Source organism: Anthonomus grandis, chromosome 6, assembly GCF_022605725.1.
Source record: "Anthonomus grandis grandis chromosome 6, icAntGran1.3, whole genome shotgun sequence".
Lineage (NCBI taxonomy): Eukaryota > Metazoa > Arthropoda > Insecta > Coleoptera > Curculionidae > Anthonomus > Anthonomus grandis.
The window spans coordinates 3,959,789-3,977,833 of NC_065551.1; the positions used below are offsets into that span (position 1 = coordinate 3,959,789).

General features: G+C 33.8%; 2 protein-coding genes across 2 annotated transcripts in view; both read right to left on the reverse strand.

The window, feature by feature from the left end:
* LOC126737853 (uncharacterized) overlaps window positions 1–17,294 on the reverse strand; it is a 123,353-nt gene extending 106,059 nt beyond the window's left edge. Inside the window, exon 1 of the mRNA XM_050442924.1 lies at window positions 16,878–17,294. Coding sequence (XP_050298881.1) covers window positions 16,878–16,992 — 115 coding nt within the window. The 5' untranslated portion in view covers window positions 16,993–17,294. The remainder of the gene's footprint in view (window positions 1–16,877) is intronic.
* LOC126737850 (zinc finger CCHC domain-containing protein 10-like) overlaps window positions 1–18,045 on the reverse strand; it is a 621,641-nt gene that overhangs the window by 142,879 nt on the left and 460,717 nt on the right. The gene's annotated exons all lie outside the window — the stretch shown is intronic.

The window sequence follows — 18,045 nt, forward strand, 5'->3', positions numbered from 1 at the left end:
ATAAAATTATAACATGAAAAGGTGGTGTACTAGTAAAATTATTAGAATCTGGATCTAAAGCTAACATCTTAAGATTGGAGCATCTTAAATGAAAAAGGAGCTGTCGTGTGAGAGATACCAGGCAACAATATTTTAAAAAAGTATCTATCAGAGTTAAAACTACGCTACGTTTAGTCGGCCAGGATAAGTTTATAACATACTTTATACAAATGGTGAGATTTCAATCTTGAGAAAAGACGCAGCTAAGCGACTGGGAGTTTTGAAAACGAGTATCAGCATAAGCCAAATAGAAAACAAAAGGTTCCTTTCAAGATCCGTAACATTAAAGTAAAATTAACAATTGACCCTAAAGTAAAGGCCATTAGACAACCAGTCCAAAGAGTTCCCATCTCAGTAAAGGCATTAATGTTTATACAGAGCAAGTGTTTGAGCAAAGTTCATGGATTTCCCCAATAGTAATAATTGTCTTAACGACATCCGAATTTGTGTAAACATGCAACGTACTGACGATGCCATATTAAGAGAAAATTAGCCACTTCTTATATTCGATGCATTTATAATTAAATTACGAAATGTCAAATATTTTTAAAGGTTAGACCTACTCAGTGCTTATCATCAACTTGAATTAGCTGAGGAAAGTCGGGCCATTACAACATTAATTACTCGCGAAAGGAAGGAAGGAAAGGAATCTTATACCGATACTAACGTGCGATGTGCAATGTTCGGTGTCTATTCACCAACCGAGATTTTTCAGAGTGTTTAAACTTATGCTATAGCTCTACTTAAACTACATTGACGAAGTGATTACCTTTGGAAGTTCGGAAGAAGAACATGACAAGTGTCTGAGGAAAGTTTTGAACAGCACAATGCCCGTCTTAACGAAAGTAAAGTAAATTTATATCCGATCTAGTGACCCCTACGGAACCATTGAGATAGCTTGTTAAGATGGATTGGTCATTCCAATGCCTAGATTAACATAAAAAAAAGTTTTAACTTCTTTGACCCTCTTCGAAGAACACGACTAATAGTAGACGCCAGCCCAGTAGTATTAAGAGCTGTGCTTCTCCAATTTGATCGATAGAATACGCCTTACGTAATATAATTTGCCAGTTAAAGGTTGTCCACTGAGGAGCGTCGATACACACACAGAAAAAGAAAATCTTGCTTTATTCTGGGGTGTCGAATGTTTTTAGTATTATTTGACGGAAATGGAATTTGAGTTGGTCACCGACCATAAACTAAATAAGATTAAACCATAAACTAAATCTAAACCTCCAGCCGGAATTGAAAAATGGGTATTCCGCCATCAATCCTTCAAATTTAAAGTTATCTACGAGACTGAAGAAGTTAACATAGCACACTCTTTAACACGACTTTGAAAACTCAGCCGGGATCCATCATTTGACAGTGAAAATGAACATCACAGTTTTACACCAGCAGAATGGCATCAAGCAAATGGGGAAGTGGAAAACATGAATAGGGCCATTCTAAACTGCCTACAGGCTGCCCATGTAAATAACCTGAACTACCGGACAGAACTTCAAAAATTCACAATAATTTATTGTATCACAACCCCACATAGATTAACAGAAAATCCCCTTCGGAACTGTTATTCAAACAAGATTCCAACATTATCCAACTTAGTAATTGAATCTCCAGATAAAGAAGCGAGAGATAAAGATATAACAATAAGATATTGACTCGATTTTGCCAAGACCAATATACTGTACTGTAAAGAAATGATAGCAAGCTATAAAGGACATATCTTAAAGAGACATGTCAGCCATTTAAAGAATTTAGCACGAGAAGCACCAAATAATATAGATATAATTCTATATGAGCCAACAGCTCCCAGCCCCAATCATCTATCCAGTCACTACCTGCGGAAGGACCAGAAGCAGAAGAAAGAAAAAATTAAGGTAATGTGGAGATGCATCCAACAGTAAGAAGTCACCGTATGAAATGAATCACATAGACAGTCAGAGTCAAGACACGCTATATGCGAGAGAATTTATTAATAATAATTCGTTTGATTAGAGTTAGTTACTCTGTTACATTAGTAATTATTAAATTGTATTATTTACCAATTGGTAAGGTATGTCATTAGGAAACACTATCAGGTAGAAGAAGCTGGACTAGAACCATAAACTGTTTGCACTTTTTGCTCTAACGGCCCGAAACAAAGGACTTTGAAGCAAAAAGAGTTAAAGACGCTGTCAAGCTCAACTAAGCCTTTGAATTTACTTTGTAATTTATATTAACAAAGACACTTTTGCTTCGAAAAAGTAACGTTGCCTTTCTACGCAAAAAGCATAAATTTAGAATACTCAGCCACCCGTCACTAAGATAAAAGCAAAATTTAATCCGCACAAAAATAACATCGCGTTTATCGCCTGATGGTACCTTCTTGCAGCCATATGTGGGCAAAATGTTTATAAATATGATACCTTTCCTTGCGCGCAGCTGCTTGCAACCGAATCTCAGTTTTTGTAACTAGAATGCACTGTGGTAATCTTTGATCCGACAGGGATTTTATATAAAGTTGGGCCATTTCCTGGAACTTTAACCCGGTTTCCTTATACGCGAACGAACTCGACACGTTCCTAAAAAAAATTTCTAAGAGAATGGGAAAAAATTGTAAACAGGAAACACATGCCCCATAAGGCGAGATTACTTTAAAAGTGCTAAAATCGAGATGTGAACACGTGCCCCCAAATGTTAAATTTAATAATAAACTTTCATGTACGTGCCTGTCTGGTTAGTGTAAGTGATTTTTACATTACTGCATGTATATTACATATTAGGCCATATGTCTTGGAAGTGAATTGTGTCACATGGCGTTTAGATATACTAATGCTTTTAATACACTACGTGCATTAATATTTGAGATAAGAAAAATAGGAAATTATTTTATATCAGCCTTTGTGCTCTGAAAAAAAGCTCCCATATCTAGAGCACGCTGTACAGGGTGTCCCAAATTCGAGGGTGATCATTGGAATCTCGGAAACCGTAAGAGTTACAGGGTCGGTTAAATAAAGGCAAAGTTGCACAATTTAGACCTTAATAAAATGACGTTTAAGAATTTTTAAAATTCCGGATACTTATCCGAAAAAAATCGAAAATTGTCAAAATCGATTTTACCTTTTACCGACTTTATTTAAAGAGACATCGGAAAACTAAAAACAGTTTTTCATTGCCACTTTTTATGTCCTACAATATGACGCAAAAAAAATATTCCGACGTTTCGTTTTTCTTGATCATCATCAACTTTATTTTTTCTTATGGTCGCCATCCCATCCATAAATCCCATTAATATATCTTTCTCTGTTGCACTCATGGAGTTCTTATGGGAAGTACTAGAAGGAGTAATCGGACATGCAAATGCGATACCTCATTTTAAAGGCAATTAAAAATACTTTTTAAAACTGGGAACATCCGGTATGGCGTCCATAAGAAAAAAAAAGGTGATGATGATCGAAAAAAAAACGAAACGTCGGATTATTTTTTTTGCGTCATGTTCTAGAGCATAAAAAGTGGCAATAAAAAAACTGTTTTTAGTTTTCAGATGTTTCTTTAAATTAAATCGGTAGAAGGTAAAAACGATTTTGACAATTTTCGATATTTTTAGGATAACTCCGGAAGTATCCGGAATTTTAAAATTTTTTAAACGCCATTTTATTAAGCTCCAAATTACGCAACTTTGCCTCCATTTAACCGACCCCGTAACTCTTCCGGTTTCCGAGATCCCAATGGTTACCCTCGAATTTGGGACACCTACTTTTTGTCATTAATCGCTGTTTAATTAATTTTTTTTTTGTTAATGACCTTGTTTCCAGCAGATTTAGCCACAAGTTCCCAGTGGAACAACGATTTTCATGCTGTATGATGGCCCTTATCCCACAGCCACCTATACACCTGGGTCTCAAACAAGTTAGAAAAACTCATTGGTTTTGGATTTTTGAAGTGTATTTTTTGGCTATGCCAATAGAGTGCTGATTTATGACAGACACATTGACAGACCAAGAATCTTCATCCTTGTAAAAACGTACTGCCATGACTTTCTTTTATTGCATTAACTGGCAGCAGTCAAAATAACCAATAAGGACCAAAGGATTTAAGTGTCGGATCCGCATACCTTCCTTATGATGATCCAAAGTCGCCACTTACGGATCGTGTTGTTACGCTATAAAATAAAGAAAAAATGCCCAGTTTTCTGGCAACACAGGTGAATGATGTTACTGATATGGGAACGAGTACTTCGCACATAGCTACCTTATTATAGGCTGGCATATATCCATGAAAAAAAGATGTCTAGACCATAAATGCATCTGCTACAACATTAATGGTATTAACCGAGAAACAATAACTATGATCGGCTAACTATGATCCAAGAAGGGCCCTAGTGCGGATTAGGAAAAGGATAAAGGATATAAAGAGACTATATGACCGTGTGGAGGAGCTGCCAAATTATATAAGTGTTAGAAAAATAACTATCCAGAACTCCTTCAGGTGAGTGACGCGGTTAAACAGATGTGAAAGAAATTCGATGAAACAAAAATTCTGGTAATATACAGGGTGTCCGGAAAAAGGAGGCCAATCCGCCGGCCACATATAGGATAGACCAAAATAATGCGACTTTAATTGGCAATCGGTATTCAATATACAGGGCATCAAAATGAGAAATATAAAATCGTTTTTTTGAAATAAGTCGAGTGTTTCATAACATATTAGATTAAAATTTGGTATGAGGGGGTTTTTTGGAACGAGAAATTGAAATCCGATTGGCTATACTTTGCAGAGGGCGCTACCTGCGGTATATTGCATATGCTAAAAATACCAAAACTTTTTTGTATCTCTATATAATAAAGTTGTAATAAAAAATTCTAATTATCCAATCTTTTCTTGTAAAAAAAGTATTCTTAGTAAATGTCGGCCTGAAAATCCGTTTATTAGATATCTTAATTTTAAAATCTAGATTCTTCTTTCTAAAAAAATTGGCTAACCTCGGGCACCAGTAACTTTTTACTACAAGTTTTGGCTCAACAGTTGGGGAAACCGAGACACATAATATTTTACGGAGTCAACAACTTTACCCATTTCATCTTCAAAAAGTACAGGGCCTTTTACCCGACGATCCTGAGGCAAGACTTGCTTTTTGTAGATGGTTATGTGAAATGAATAATAGAAATGTGGATTTTATAAGGGCGATTTTGTTTACTGACGAAGCCACGTTCACGAGAAACAGCATCACAAATATCCTTAACGCACACATATGGGTTAAAGAGAATTCTAGGCCCATAGTTGAGATACATCATCAAGTAAATTTTACTTGTGTGGGCAGGTATTGTGGATAACTTTCTTTTGGGACCTGTGATAAGCTAGGTAATTTCACTACTGATTCATTTCTGTTGTTTCTACAAGAAATACTATCCGATTTTTTAATCTGAAGATGTATGAACGACTTTGTGTATAGGGTTGCGATTTTAAATGAGGATTATTTAAGGGAAAGAATCATTGCAGCTTGAAAGCATTTCAGGTTAAAATTAAATATTTTTCAAAGAAGCCTTAGATCTTGTTTAATAAAGAGGGCTCGTATGTGCATGCAAATGAATGGAGGTCACGTAGCACAAATAATTTAGGGTCATTATTCTATGTTTTTTATTATAATAAGTAATTTAGCATTAATTTAGAAAAAATAATTTACGCTTATTTTGTTAACTTGTTAAAATGTATCTAAATTTTAAAATTAAGATATCTAATAAACGGATTCTCAGGCCGACATTTACTAAGAATACTTTTTTTAGAAGAAAAGATTGGATAATTAGAATTTTTTACTAGAACTTTATTATACAGGGGTACAAAAAAGCTTAGGTATTTTTAACACATGCAATATACCGCAAGTGGCGCCCTTTGCAAGGTATAGTGAATCCGTGAATGGATGTCAATTTCTCGTTTTTAAAAACACCCTCACACCAAATTTTAGTTTAATATCTCATAAAACACCGAAATAAAAATTGAAAGCGCCCAATTAAAAAATTACATAACGAAAGTCGCATTATTTTGGTTCACCTTATATGTGGCCGGCTGATTGGCCTTCTTTTTCCGGACACCCTGTATATAGAACACTGTACACAGATCATAGTACCCAGATAAGAAAAGCGAAAAGATTGCTACTGCGAGGTACTAGAAAGCATGCCAGAGAGTACTAAACCTTAAAAAAATCTCGCTAAAAACAAGGATGCACCATAAACGCAATTCGTAAAGAAGACAATGATTCCACACTTAGAGAAAAATACGGTCTGACCGTATTATTTTACTTTACTGGAAACATCTTAACACGTCAAATACCTAGCAATGACGTGGTTTTTTTGTCTTCAACGTCCAATTGTTTATTCGTTAATTAATTAAGCCTTTTTTATCATTATTGTAGATGCCATTTTTATTCATTGTTAGTGGTTTTAATCTTTTGACATTGCCAGAGGCACTATAGCTTTTTATATGTATTGACGAAAACCCTCAACTTGTGTAAGTTATTTTTAATACCTTTTGTGTTTTAACACTTAATCTTTAACATATAAGTTTTCTTGGTTCCTGATGATGGACATGTTATATGTCTGAAACATGTAGGATGAGTAATTTTTAAATAAATTTAGGGGAGGATGACCGAAGCAATTTTAGTTACCTATTGACATATTAACTCCACTGCAAGTATGGACTACTTCTTCAAATTCATATTTGTTTTTTTACAGTCAATGCAATGTAAAAGTATAATTTCTAGAAGAACGTTTGAACGATTGTCCCAAGAGAGAATTCGAAATTTGTTGAAAGTTGTACCAAAGCAGTTTCCTTTTTTAATAAGTGTTGTACAATTTTTTGCCGCACTTACGAATTGCTTGGCAACTCTACAAGCTCAAGCTTAAAAAAACTCCTCTTAAAATCTTTGCCGACAAGAAGATGGGCAGCTCGTCAGGATGCAGTAAAAATACTTTATAAACTCTATGGCAGAATTCATCATTGAACCTCATAAACTCATTGAACCTTTGATCTTATTTGAGGAATATGCAACTGCGACTTCGAATTCAACTAGATCGACTCGGAACATCATTCATGCAGATCCTTTGGCATTTCTTACTTTCAAGATTCCATGCTATAAAACAAATATTGCAGATTTTTTTTTAAAAACACTTTTATATTACTCCAAAATATTACATACAATTTTTTACACTAAATCTCCAAACAGTGCTTATAGAGCTGGCCTCGAAAAATAAGAATAACAATTAAAAAGAGTGTACACAAAAATCGTAGTAAGATATACACAAATGAATTGTGAGTAGATTACTATAAATAAATTTTAGAAAAAGTAGCCACACAATTAATCCCATTAAATAGAAAAGTATTCTTTTAGTTTTATTACAAAAGTTTTAAAATTTTGAATATTTCTCAAATTATTAGGTAGTCTATTAAATGCTTTGAATGCAGAGTACATTGGGCTATTCAATCCAATTATCGTTCTATTATACATGACATATAAATTTAATTGACCTCTGTATTGTGTCTATGAACGTTTTTTGACAATGTAACAGTTCTATTACTTTTTAATTTTTTGTTTATAATTTTATACATGAGTTTACATTTTTCAAGATATGATTGATATCACCATAGCTGATGTGATAAAGACTATCGTGAACTGATTAAAGGTAGCTAATACACGAATAGAGTTGAAAGTTTATGAAAAAAGCATTGAACATCCCAGGGAGTCAAGACGACTGTTTCCAGAAGAAGAAAAAGAAAGTTACAGACGAGATGGGAAGTTTAGTTGTCAGGTAGTGGTAATTTTTGGGTAAATACTTTAAACGCCATCCTAGACAACGCCGATTCTGAATTAAGAAAAGGGTGCCTAGCATATGAAAAGATCTACGACATATTTTCACTGAATACTGAATTTGGCAACATCGATTTAAGTGAAATTTGCAGAACATTGAAACATTTGAGGAAAACTTATACTTCAGACGTTCAGTCTTTATTCGAGTACGAAATTATTCATTTCCACGCGTTCTGTACTTAATACTTAACAAAAGTTGGAACCTAATTTAGATGATGTAATTATTTTCCTACGACTCTTAAATAAATAAATATAATTACGTAAAATGTTTTTAATACCCCTTTTTATTGTGAAGTCAACGATTTTTCAACATTACTAACACACACAAGTTTGAAATTTTAGGGATGTATTTTGTAGGGCGCAAAGGCGGCATTTTTTCTAAATTCGGCACTAAGAAAGGTGATTGGAAAAATTAGGTAGGTGCCAAAAATATAGTGACATTGAGACGATCAAATGATTTAAACCTTACAAATCTGTCCGTCCTGATGGTATCTTTCCAACAACAAAGATACTCTAATAAAGGAAGGCGTTACGGTTTCATTCGAGAACAAAGAAGTGATGCTGGCCGTCTTTCTGGACATCACGTTTGACAACACATCATTTGAATCTTTAACAAGAGCCACAAGGGAACTTGGAGTTGATGCAGCGATATGCAGGTGGATTGACTCCAAGCAAAAGTAGATTAGTAAACAGCGAATTGCTTAAGAAAGCTCAGATAATACGTGGATGCCTCTAGGGAGGGATATTCTCCCCTCTCCCGAGAACATAGACAAAGAAGAAAGGTTTAAACATAAGTCCTTTAAAATCTACAACACTGCCATTTGTACCAAAAGACGGAAATCAGGCTCAGGACCTCAATATTGTATAGTAGGTAAATTCCTCTGTTAAACCAATATTTGGATAAAACAATCAAGCGTTCGGAAACCACGAGTGCATGGACTGGGGCACTGCACATTAGATTAGCAAGAGAGAAGGAAATACAAAGACTATATCAGGGGCTATTAAAACTACGCGCACAGCATCCATAGAGATCTTACTGCATTTGCCGCTACTTCATTCGATTGTTTAAGGCGAAGCCAGAGGTCTACAGATGATCTGGGTATAATAACAGTTAACTCGATTTTTCGACATCAAAGAATTGAGACAATCCCTTAGAATAAAACCTTAAAAATGATGTCAGAAACTGTGATTCAACCTTTGAAGTTGGGTATTCAAGCAAAGGAAAATGGAGCAACAGCGACCGTAAGATTCGTAGGGATCTGATTATGTAACACAAATAGATAGATCAAAGAGCGACGAATACGTGGGAGCTGGAATTTTTTAAGAAAAACCAAGCCAAGAGATGCATGATCAATCTATTAGGGAATCTTACATCAGTCGTTTAGAGAGAAATATTTGCAACACTTGAATGTGGCATTTGAAATGATATGAAAGCCTACAATAACATTAAGATTCTAATATTATCAGCCAGTCAGTCCTGAAAGCACTTGCGAATCCCAGGATTACATGGAAGCTAGAATTGTCTACTGTAATTAAAGAAGCTGAGAAACTCTAACAACGTAAAACTTGTGTGGCTACCGGGACACAGTGTTGTATCAGGAAATGAGAAAATGGATGAACTAGAAGAGGATCTGGGGTACCAAAGAATACAACTCGCAGAAAAATACGAACCTGGGTTAAAAGACAACACCAAATTCACTATACAGAAATGTGACTTTGAACAGAGACAACGTGCTTATGAAATTTTCAATAAACAAAAGGTCTAACGTTCAGGAGCGACCAACTGAGAACAATTATAGGGCTTCGAACGGGATTATGAGTACTACTTTTAAGTCTTCAAAGCAAAAAAAAGATTATTAATATTCTTATTCCTAAAACCGCTTCTAAAAAATTTTAATTTGCAACACCGCGGGCAAAAACTGATGTCATCTTGTGAAATGTCATCTCGACAAATGGCTTTGTGTTTACATTCGGAAAGTTCTGTGTTTTTCTTTAGTTTTTTATTTAAAAAAAAAAGTTCAGAGTCATTTCAGTGTTTTTGTGAATTGTTACGATAGTAAAAACTTGTGCCACACCATGGGAAAAAGGCGATTTAAGCCGATCTTTTCACAAGTAAATACGGATGTTGCTAACATCATATCAAGGGACAACCGTCGTCATAAAGGTAGAATAATAAAATCTATAATAAATATAAATAATTTAATTTCCATAAAAATGCGCTTTCTTAGATAAGTACCATTACTATAATGAGGTACGTTAAAAAACACATAAAGAGTTTATACATGGTAATATTGTTTGTAATTTAAAGCATAATCTATTAATAATTCATATTTATCAGATAACTATTTTTTGACGACGTCACTGGTAAAGATTACTTGTGTCGGTGGAATTAACAATGCAATCGAGCGACGTTGCGATGTTGTTGCCTTTTCTCTAATATACGTTATCTACATTCATTTAACTTGACTTTTTTATAGAGTATTTTTATAAAAAAATAAGATTCATATTTAATTAGAGAGGAATAGTATTGTTTTGCGCCTGTCAAAATAAGTGACAAATTTTGACCATATTATAAAGTGTTTTTTTTCCATTTCTACATAAGCATTTAGCATTATTGCATCAGAGATGTTGCCAGCAAACAAACTACCCATAGTTCCACGGCAATGCTAATTCTAGCCTTTCAATGTTTTAAGCAACCTATAAATTCTTGGGTTATTCCGCAGAAGAAAATGGCGTATATTGCAGATATTGTGTAACTTTTACTAGCAGTTGGTACAAAGTTGAGTCAATTTATCACCAAATCATTTTGCAACTATCAAGAGTTCATTGATAGCACTGAAAAGTTACCAAAAAACTTATAGAACAATTGCATGAAAAAAGCTCTTCGAGGACATAGAGACAACGGATCTTCAGTTCAAACAGAAGAAATTACTGAAGTAGGTGTCTTACATTTTCGAGCCATTTTACGCCTCCGGACAGAAACTTATAATAATCTAAAAAAAATCTGATGTCCTCGGCTAAAAATGCGACTCTCGCACAAAACATCCTAAAGTGAAATCAATGGGGATATGTTATGATTCTCAAGAAAATAGTTAAAAAAAAATGAACGAGGCAGAAGGATTCTGTTTTGACAGCTGGTACCACAGATTCTTGATTTGCGTTCGATATCGAGATTTCACTATTTAGTCACGCAAAACAACTCATCTCTGTAGACCAGCATGGATTTTTTAGCGGGCGATCTTGTGTTACTAACTTATCCTGTCTGTCTAGCCACATCTGTGAATCACTTGATGTTAATACTCAAGTCGATGTTATTTATACCGACTTCCAAAAAGCCTTTGACCGGATAGATCACTATATTTTGCTGCAGAAATTAACTTGGTATGGTTTTTCAGGGAGATTATTTAATTTATTTCTTTTCCTACTTGATTGGTAGATCTCAATATGTCGAATATGAGGGCTTTAAATCGAAACTTTTTAACGTAACGTCGAGTGTGCCACAGGGCTCGAACCTGGGTCCGCTCCTGTTTAGTTTTTTTATAAATGACTTGATTGAGTCACTTACTTGTCATAGGCTGGCTTTTGCCGATGATTTAAAGCTATATTTAAATGTATATGGTTTGGAGGATTGTGTTTTTCTTTAGAACTGCAAAATACATTGGAGGTATGGTGCGCTGTTAACAGGTTAGGAATGTGGCTAAATGTAGTGTGGTCATTTACTCTAGATCAAAAACACCCTTAAATTTTGATTACTTTATTAATGATACTATTTTGAGTAGATTAGAGCAAATTACTGATCTTGGTATCACCTTTGACTCTGAATTTACATTCGTTCCACACTTCAACAACATAGTCAAGTCAGCCCTAAGAGGCTTGGGTTCATAATTAGAAATTCTCAGAGTTTTACTTTGGAAACTACATTAAGACTTAAGGCTTTTCTGTTGCTTTTTGAGATCAAAACTAGAGTTTGGCTGCATTATATGGAACCCGCTCTATCAGAATCATGTTGGTCTCCTTGAATCTGTTCAGCGTAGTTTTGCTAAGTTTTTGGCCTTCAGGCAGGATGGCATATATTCAGTTAGAGGGTTTGATCATCGGCAACTATTGGAACGCTTCAATCTACATCCATTACATCTCAAAAGAATATTCTTCTCTGTAAAATTCCTGCATGGGTTACTGAATGGATACATTGATAGTCCTGTACTTCTTGCTGGTGTACGTTTCATGATGCCTAGGCTTAATGCTAGACATCCCCTAACATACTTTCTGCCAAGGCCTTATACTAGCATCCTGTTGAAATGGCCACTATATACATTATGCGCTATATTTAATCTAATCTGTCACATGTGTGATGTAAATTTCTCTCCGGTTTATGTGATTTTCGATATCTTGGTGGATCATTACTCTTGGGCTTAAGACCCATGTGTTTAAGTTATAGTTAGTAGGTATATTGCAGTTAATTTCATTTAATTTAAGTTCAATATCTGATTATCTTGTTAAACTTTTATAATTGGGTTTTTATATCATATTAATAGTTATTTGTTCTAATTTTTTGGATAACTTTTGAAATTGTGACTTTACTTTTTTTCTTTTCTTTTTATTCTTTTAGGTTTGTTTTGAGTTTTTTTTTAAACTATATTTTTCATTCTTTTGCAACTGTTTCCTGTTATTGGGCAAGTCGCCTGTTGGAAATAAAGGGTTAATATTATTATTATTTCATATGAATTTCAAATGTCTTGCAATATAATACAGTATAATCAGTTCATGCAGCATGGTAACTTGTCAACTTTAAAAGAGATGCCCTTTCGTCTCAATGCCTTTGGATTGGACCACGACTTATCAGACACACCCTATGGTAATATTCCGAAGTTGCCTGGTGTGACGTTGGCCATCTTGCCAAATGTTAAATTTAAGTATCTTTATATTTTTGTGTTATGAATAAAAACCTCTGAAATTTATTTATGAATACAATCCGCAATCAATGGTCATAAGCACGTACACACCTGAGAATTTAAAGCAATAACAACCTACATGGCTATAAGCAGCTACTTGACAATGGGTCCATACATAAGAAAAGAAGAAAAAGCAGGCGTGCATTGCTCCAGATTTCGTTGTTTACGAACCGATATAAACTTACGCCGGTGATTGCAATTGCGTTTCCTTTACCGGACAATCAACTGCAATTTTCTCATGACAGATATTGGTCGTAACTCATGAATTATTATCGACTTTACCACTGTGCTTTATTGCCCAATACTACTGATAGTTTTGGCATTATTATAGTCTTGAATTTTGTCGGAAATATCTAGTTAAGGACTTGGAATACCTTTTGTTATGTGTGTAGAATTATTATGTAATTTCTCGTTGGTGTTTTTTTTGTAATATTATGGAATAAAGAACAAAATTTGATTACATTTAAAAAAAGTATACATGTTCCTTTAAATAACTTTGTATAGTTTGACTAGTAGTTTCCGTAAATTCTCTATTGTAAATAATCACATAGAGAGATATGTGGATAAGTTTATTAGGTGCTCTACCTCTAACACGTTCCTACCATTTTTCACACCTAAAGTTCTTAGTATTTTATAAATGCATCCATGCACTGGTAGCTTACTACGAATTTTTCATTGAACTGCAACACTTTTACTTTTCCCCAGTAAATCCAGACAAACCAAAGAGTATAGCTGAAGGAATGAATAAATTGAATCCCGAAAATAATGCAACAGAAGATGAAAACATTCATAGAGAAGCAGAGTGACGTTTTAAAAGAGAAAATGCCAAAAATTAAAAGTTAGAAAACGAATCTGAAGATCTCGTAACTGAATCAGAAAAAGTAAAGAACACGATTAATATTCTAGATGATACAAGTATTATGCCAACACCGTCCTGTAGTAAGTAGAAGAATGAAGCAAAAATCACACCAGAGTCTATTAGACCCTTTCCAAAAGCCATAAGAAAAGAAAGAAAAAGGAAGCGAACGCCAGGAATTTCAAAAGTTACACTGAAACTCCTGACAAAGAAAGATTAGAAAATATCGCACGAGAAAAAGAAAATAAAAAAGGTATTAAGAGAAATGTGTTTAAAAATAGCATGAGGATAAAAGAAAACAAACTTTACAAAAAGAAGTTAAAGATAGGAAACTATCGACCGAACATGATGCGTTATCTCTTCATGACGGTTCAGAGTTTAAAGATATTAAGGAATGAATCTTATGAAACCGATTCATTTTGTGAGGCAAATGTTGAAAATTCGTCTCACAAAATGGAGAGGCAACAAAAATTAAATTTTTGAGAAAAAAGGGTTTGTTAAGTACCTAGTTAAATGGTGTCAGTTTTTTTTAGAACCACTCTGAGTGACTTACCACTCTATTACTTTTTCATCCAAAAATCGTTACATAAGATTATAAAACGCTAAATAAAATTAATTGCTTAAGGGTAACTTTAATTTTGTTTAGCTAAGGCCTACTTTTTATTTTCCAGAAATCGAAGAAATAAGTAAAGTGGACAATGGAGACATAATCAGCAAATTGAAAACTAACAAAAACTAGAACAAGAACGGCTTCATATTTTAAGTTACAATTTTAGCACCTTGCTTGTAACCCAATTTTGTTTAGGTAAGTAGGTAATGTATTTGTAGGCTTTTAATTTGTCTAGTGAAGAGACCTGTTATTTTTATTTTTTATAGTGCAATACGATTAAATTACTGTATTTCTTGTACCTTATTATAGTAAGAAGGTATTGTTAGGATTATTTGTTTATTTTTTCACTGCATTGCATTTTACTCTCGCTATTTTTTCTAAAATAAAGCATTTTTTCATAACTTTTTCCTTTTTTACTCCTTTAGATATTATTAGGCCATGTATAAAGTTCCAATGCTTTTCGCCACCTGATCGAATGCTCCCTAGGGATGGAGTGCATTCAACAATTTGCAATTTTTGCTGTTAAATAGTTTTTTTTCTCTGATACACCCACTAATACTTTTTTTTTATTAATGGGTAGATCCAGGCATGTATATTTGCATTACAAATATGCAGCTAGCGGCTAAACAAATCTTTATATACAAAAAACCATTCTTAGATCAGTTCTTTAAAATTATAGGACATTTTCTACTTTAAGATGGTTGTGAAATTGCTCATTAAAGTGAGGGATGAAATAGATCTTCCTTTAACATTTAAAATGTTTCAACGAAACAAAGCTTCGGACCTCACGAAATAACTAAATCCAGAAACCGCTATTGAAAATTATTTGCAGAACTTATAAGCTATCAACAGTAGCTTTCCTATCCAAAGTACCCAAATTTTTATAGGTACTCAGGTAAATTCCTTAAGTATTATGTTATACATACAGTGTTTCCAAAGTCTGGAAAAATACCTTTTACAGGTAAATGAATTACCTGGTTAATAATGCTCGGACACATCAATTCTCTTTTATTTTTTTGCGGGTTTTAAAATTTCCAAAAAATATACAGGGTGCATCAAGAAAACTGGGCAGCTGTCAACTTTATTATTTTAAATAGGAAAAATGGAAAAATTGCATTATTAATGCAATTTTGGATTCTATGAGAAATTTTAAATACATTTTATGTATAAAACCCTATACCAATCTTAAAGTGTATTCGAAATATGAACAATTGAAAATCAACATTTTTAAATACTTTGCCAGGCTGTAAAATCTAAATGATTTAACTTGGAGAAATACAGGTTGCTTAAGCTATCGTTTAACTATAACTTTAGATTTAACTAAAGCTTAAATTAAAAAAAAAAAACTTTTACTTTCAAAATGTCAAGTCCTTGTTAATTAAATGTATTTTAATATTTTTTGGGGATACTGGGTACGTACCTACTTCCCGCATCCAATGTGGATTTTCATCGGTCCAGTACCTGCAATTTTGGCAGTTCAAAATGCCATGAAGCATAAACGTAGCTTCATCCGAAAACACAATGTTATTTAATAAGTTTTCGTCTTAGTCTAGTTTTGCCGTGTTCAAAATTTGATCCTCCTGTCAAAATCATCTTCCTCAAGTTCTTGCACCAAGTGAATTTCATAAGGACGGAATTTATTTTGTTTGAAAATTACTTCAACCGATGATTTAGACATGTCAGTTTTATGAGCGGTTTTCGCAACGAACTGTGGAGATTTTCAAGGAAATATTGTAAAACTTCCAAACTTCGTCCATCATGTGTTGAGGATTTTTGCCGACCAGATCTAGTCCTTTCTTTAATGCTACCAGTTTTGTAGAACCTCTACTATTTTCTGAGCAGTTGATAGAGTAATTGGATTTCGATTTGGAAATAAATCACTAAATAAATTAGCGACCTCTTCGTATGCTCTAACACGATCTCTATATCCCCTTAATCTTATTAATGTTATTTTTTCTCTTTCATTTAATTATGCCATTTTGGAGAATATTGAACTTTGCGGAAACGTCAAATCTATTAACCAAAGTCAAAGTGTCCCTTTTGCCCCTTGTGACACAAAAAAAGTAGCAAGAGATAAATAATTTTTAATAAATAATAATAATAATAGATTTTAAAGTTTTTAAAAAAATTAATTTTCAATTGTTGATATTTCGAAGACAGTTTAAGATTGATATAGGATGATGTTATACATGAAATGTGTTTAGAATTTATCATAGAATTCAAAAATGCATTAATAAATGGGGTGTAATAGTTGACAGTTGGCCAGTCTTTTTGACGCACCCTGTATATTTTTCAGATATCTGAAAATATGCAAAAAAATAAAAGAGGGTTGACGTGCCCGAGCGTTTTTCAACCAGGTAATTTGCTTACCTGTAAAAGGTATTTTTCCATTTTTTTTGGATACATTGTATATATACCAGACATTTTATAGACATAATTCACTTGTTATTCATATTGATTTTTTTGAATTTAGTTAAAAGAAAATTGGTAAATTAAGAAACATTTAAGGTGATCTTGCAATTAAATAGCATGAATATAATCATATCAATGCAACTTATGGTATTCAAGCAAACCTACCTGATTTAGATTCCTTTACAGCCTCCCTGGCAGTAGAAGCACCCTCACATTTTCTCACCAAAACAGTACCAACCACCACTACAAATAGCACAAGAAGTCTCACCAACATAGTCATCAAATCACTGTTAGTGCATGGTTCATTATCGCGTAACCACGAAACTGCTGGGTATGGTTATTTCGACCAAGTAGTACCACCTGATTTTAGAACCGAACTTGTACTGGTACTTTCGCTCATTTGTTTTTTTATCGGTACTTAGTATATCCGTATTCTCATCAAATGGTGTCAAATATAAGGTCTATAACAGATGGTAAGTACCACATAAGTTTGTTGACAAAATCTCGCGAGCGTATTAAATGCAAATGCGCAAGCAAAGAGTACCCGAGACGACGGTGACGGTACCAAAGTCGTTCTTGGACTAGCGCGGGTATGCGGCCGAAAAAAAAATAGAGGCGCTTATACCGTGAGGTTTAATATGACGCTTGGTTGCCAAGTTGACCGGCTGTGATTTCTTGAATTTGCTTATTAGTGAGTAATATACAGTGCGAGTGTGTAACTTGGAAGAAATTCGATAGTAAATAAATGGAAGCTGTGCATTTTCTACAATAAAAAGTTTTTATACATTATACAGTGCCATGTAGGCGGGGCTAATACCAAATTTCTTATTTTAATTGGGATACCCTATATGTTATTGTATTCTTGGATTCTGCATTTCAAACATTTTGATGTATCACATGCCATACCTTTATTCACTTGTTTTTAGGTTTTGATTTTTTATTTTAAAAATGTTTTAAATTCAAAAGATATGCGTTTCAGTAAACAGTTTTTTTTTCGTAATGTTTTTTATGAATGTCCTGAAAACTGTGGCATTTTTATAATTTTGACATTTTATAAATTTTGATATTGCTACAAGACGTGCCTTTACTGTCGGATAATCAGATTTAAGTTTCTTTTAATTTTTTAGGAAATGGGCTGTTGAAGTGAAAAGCACAAGATTGAAATCTTAGGGTAAGTTCCGTAACTTAACCGGTTCCTCCGGGTTGTACCGGTTACCGTTCCATAACTATACAATTTTTGAAATTTGGTTCGGTTATGAAACGCGGTTCCTGAAAAATTGGTTGCAAATGTCAACCGAAACGACCGATTATTTTTTTCCGTTATTCCTACGGA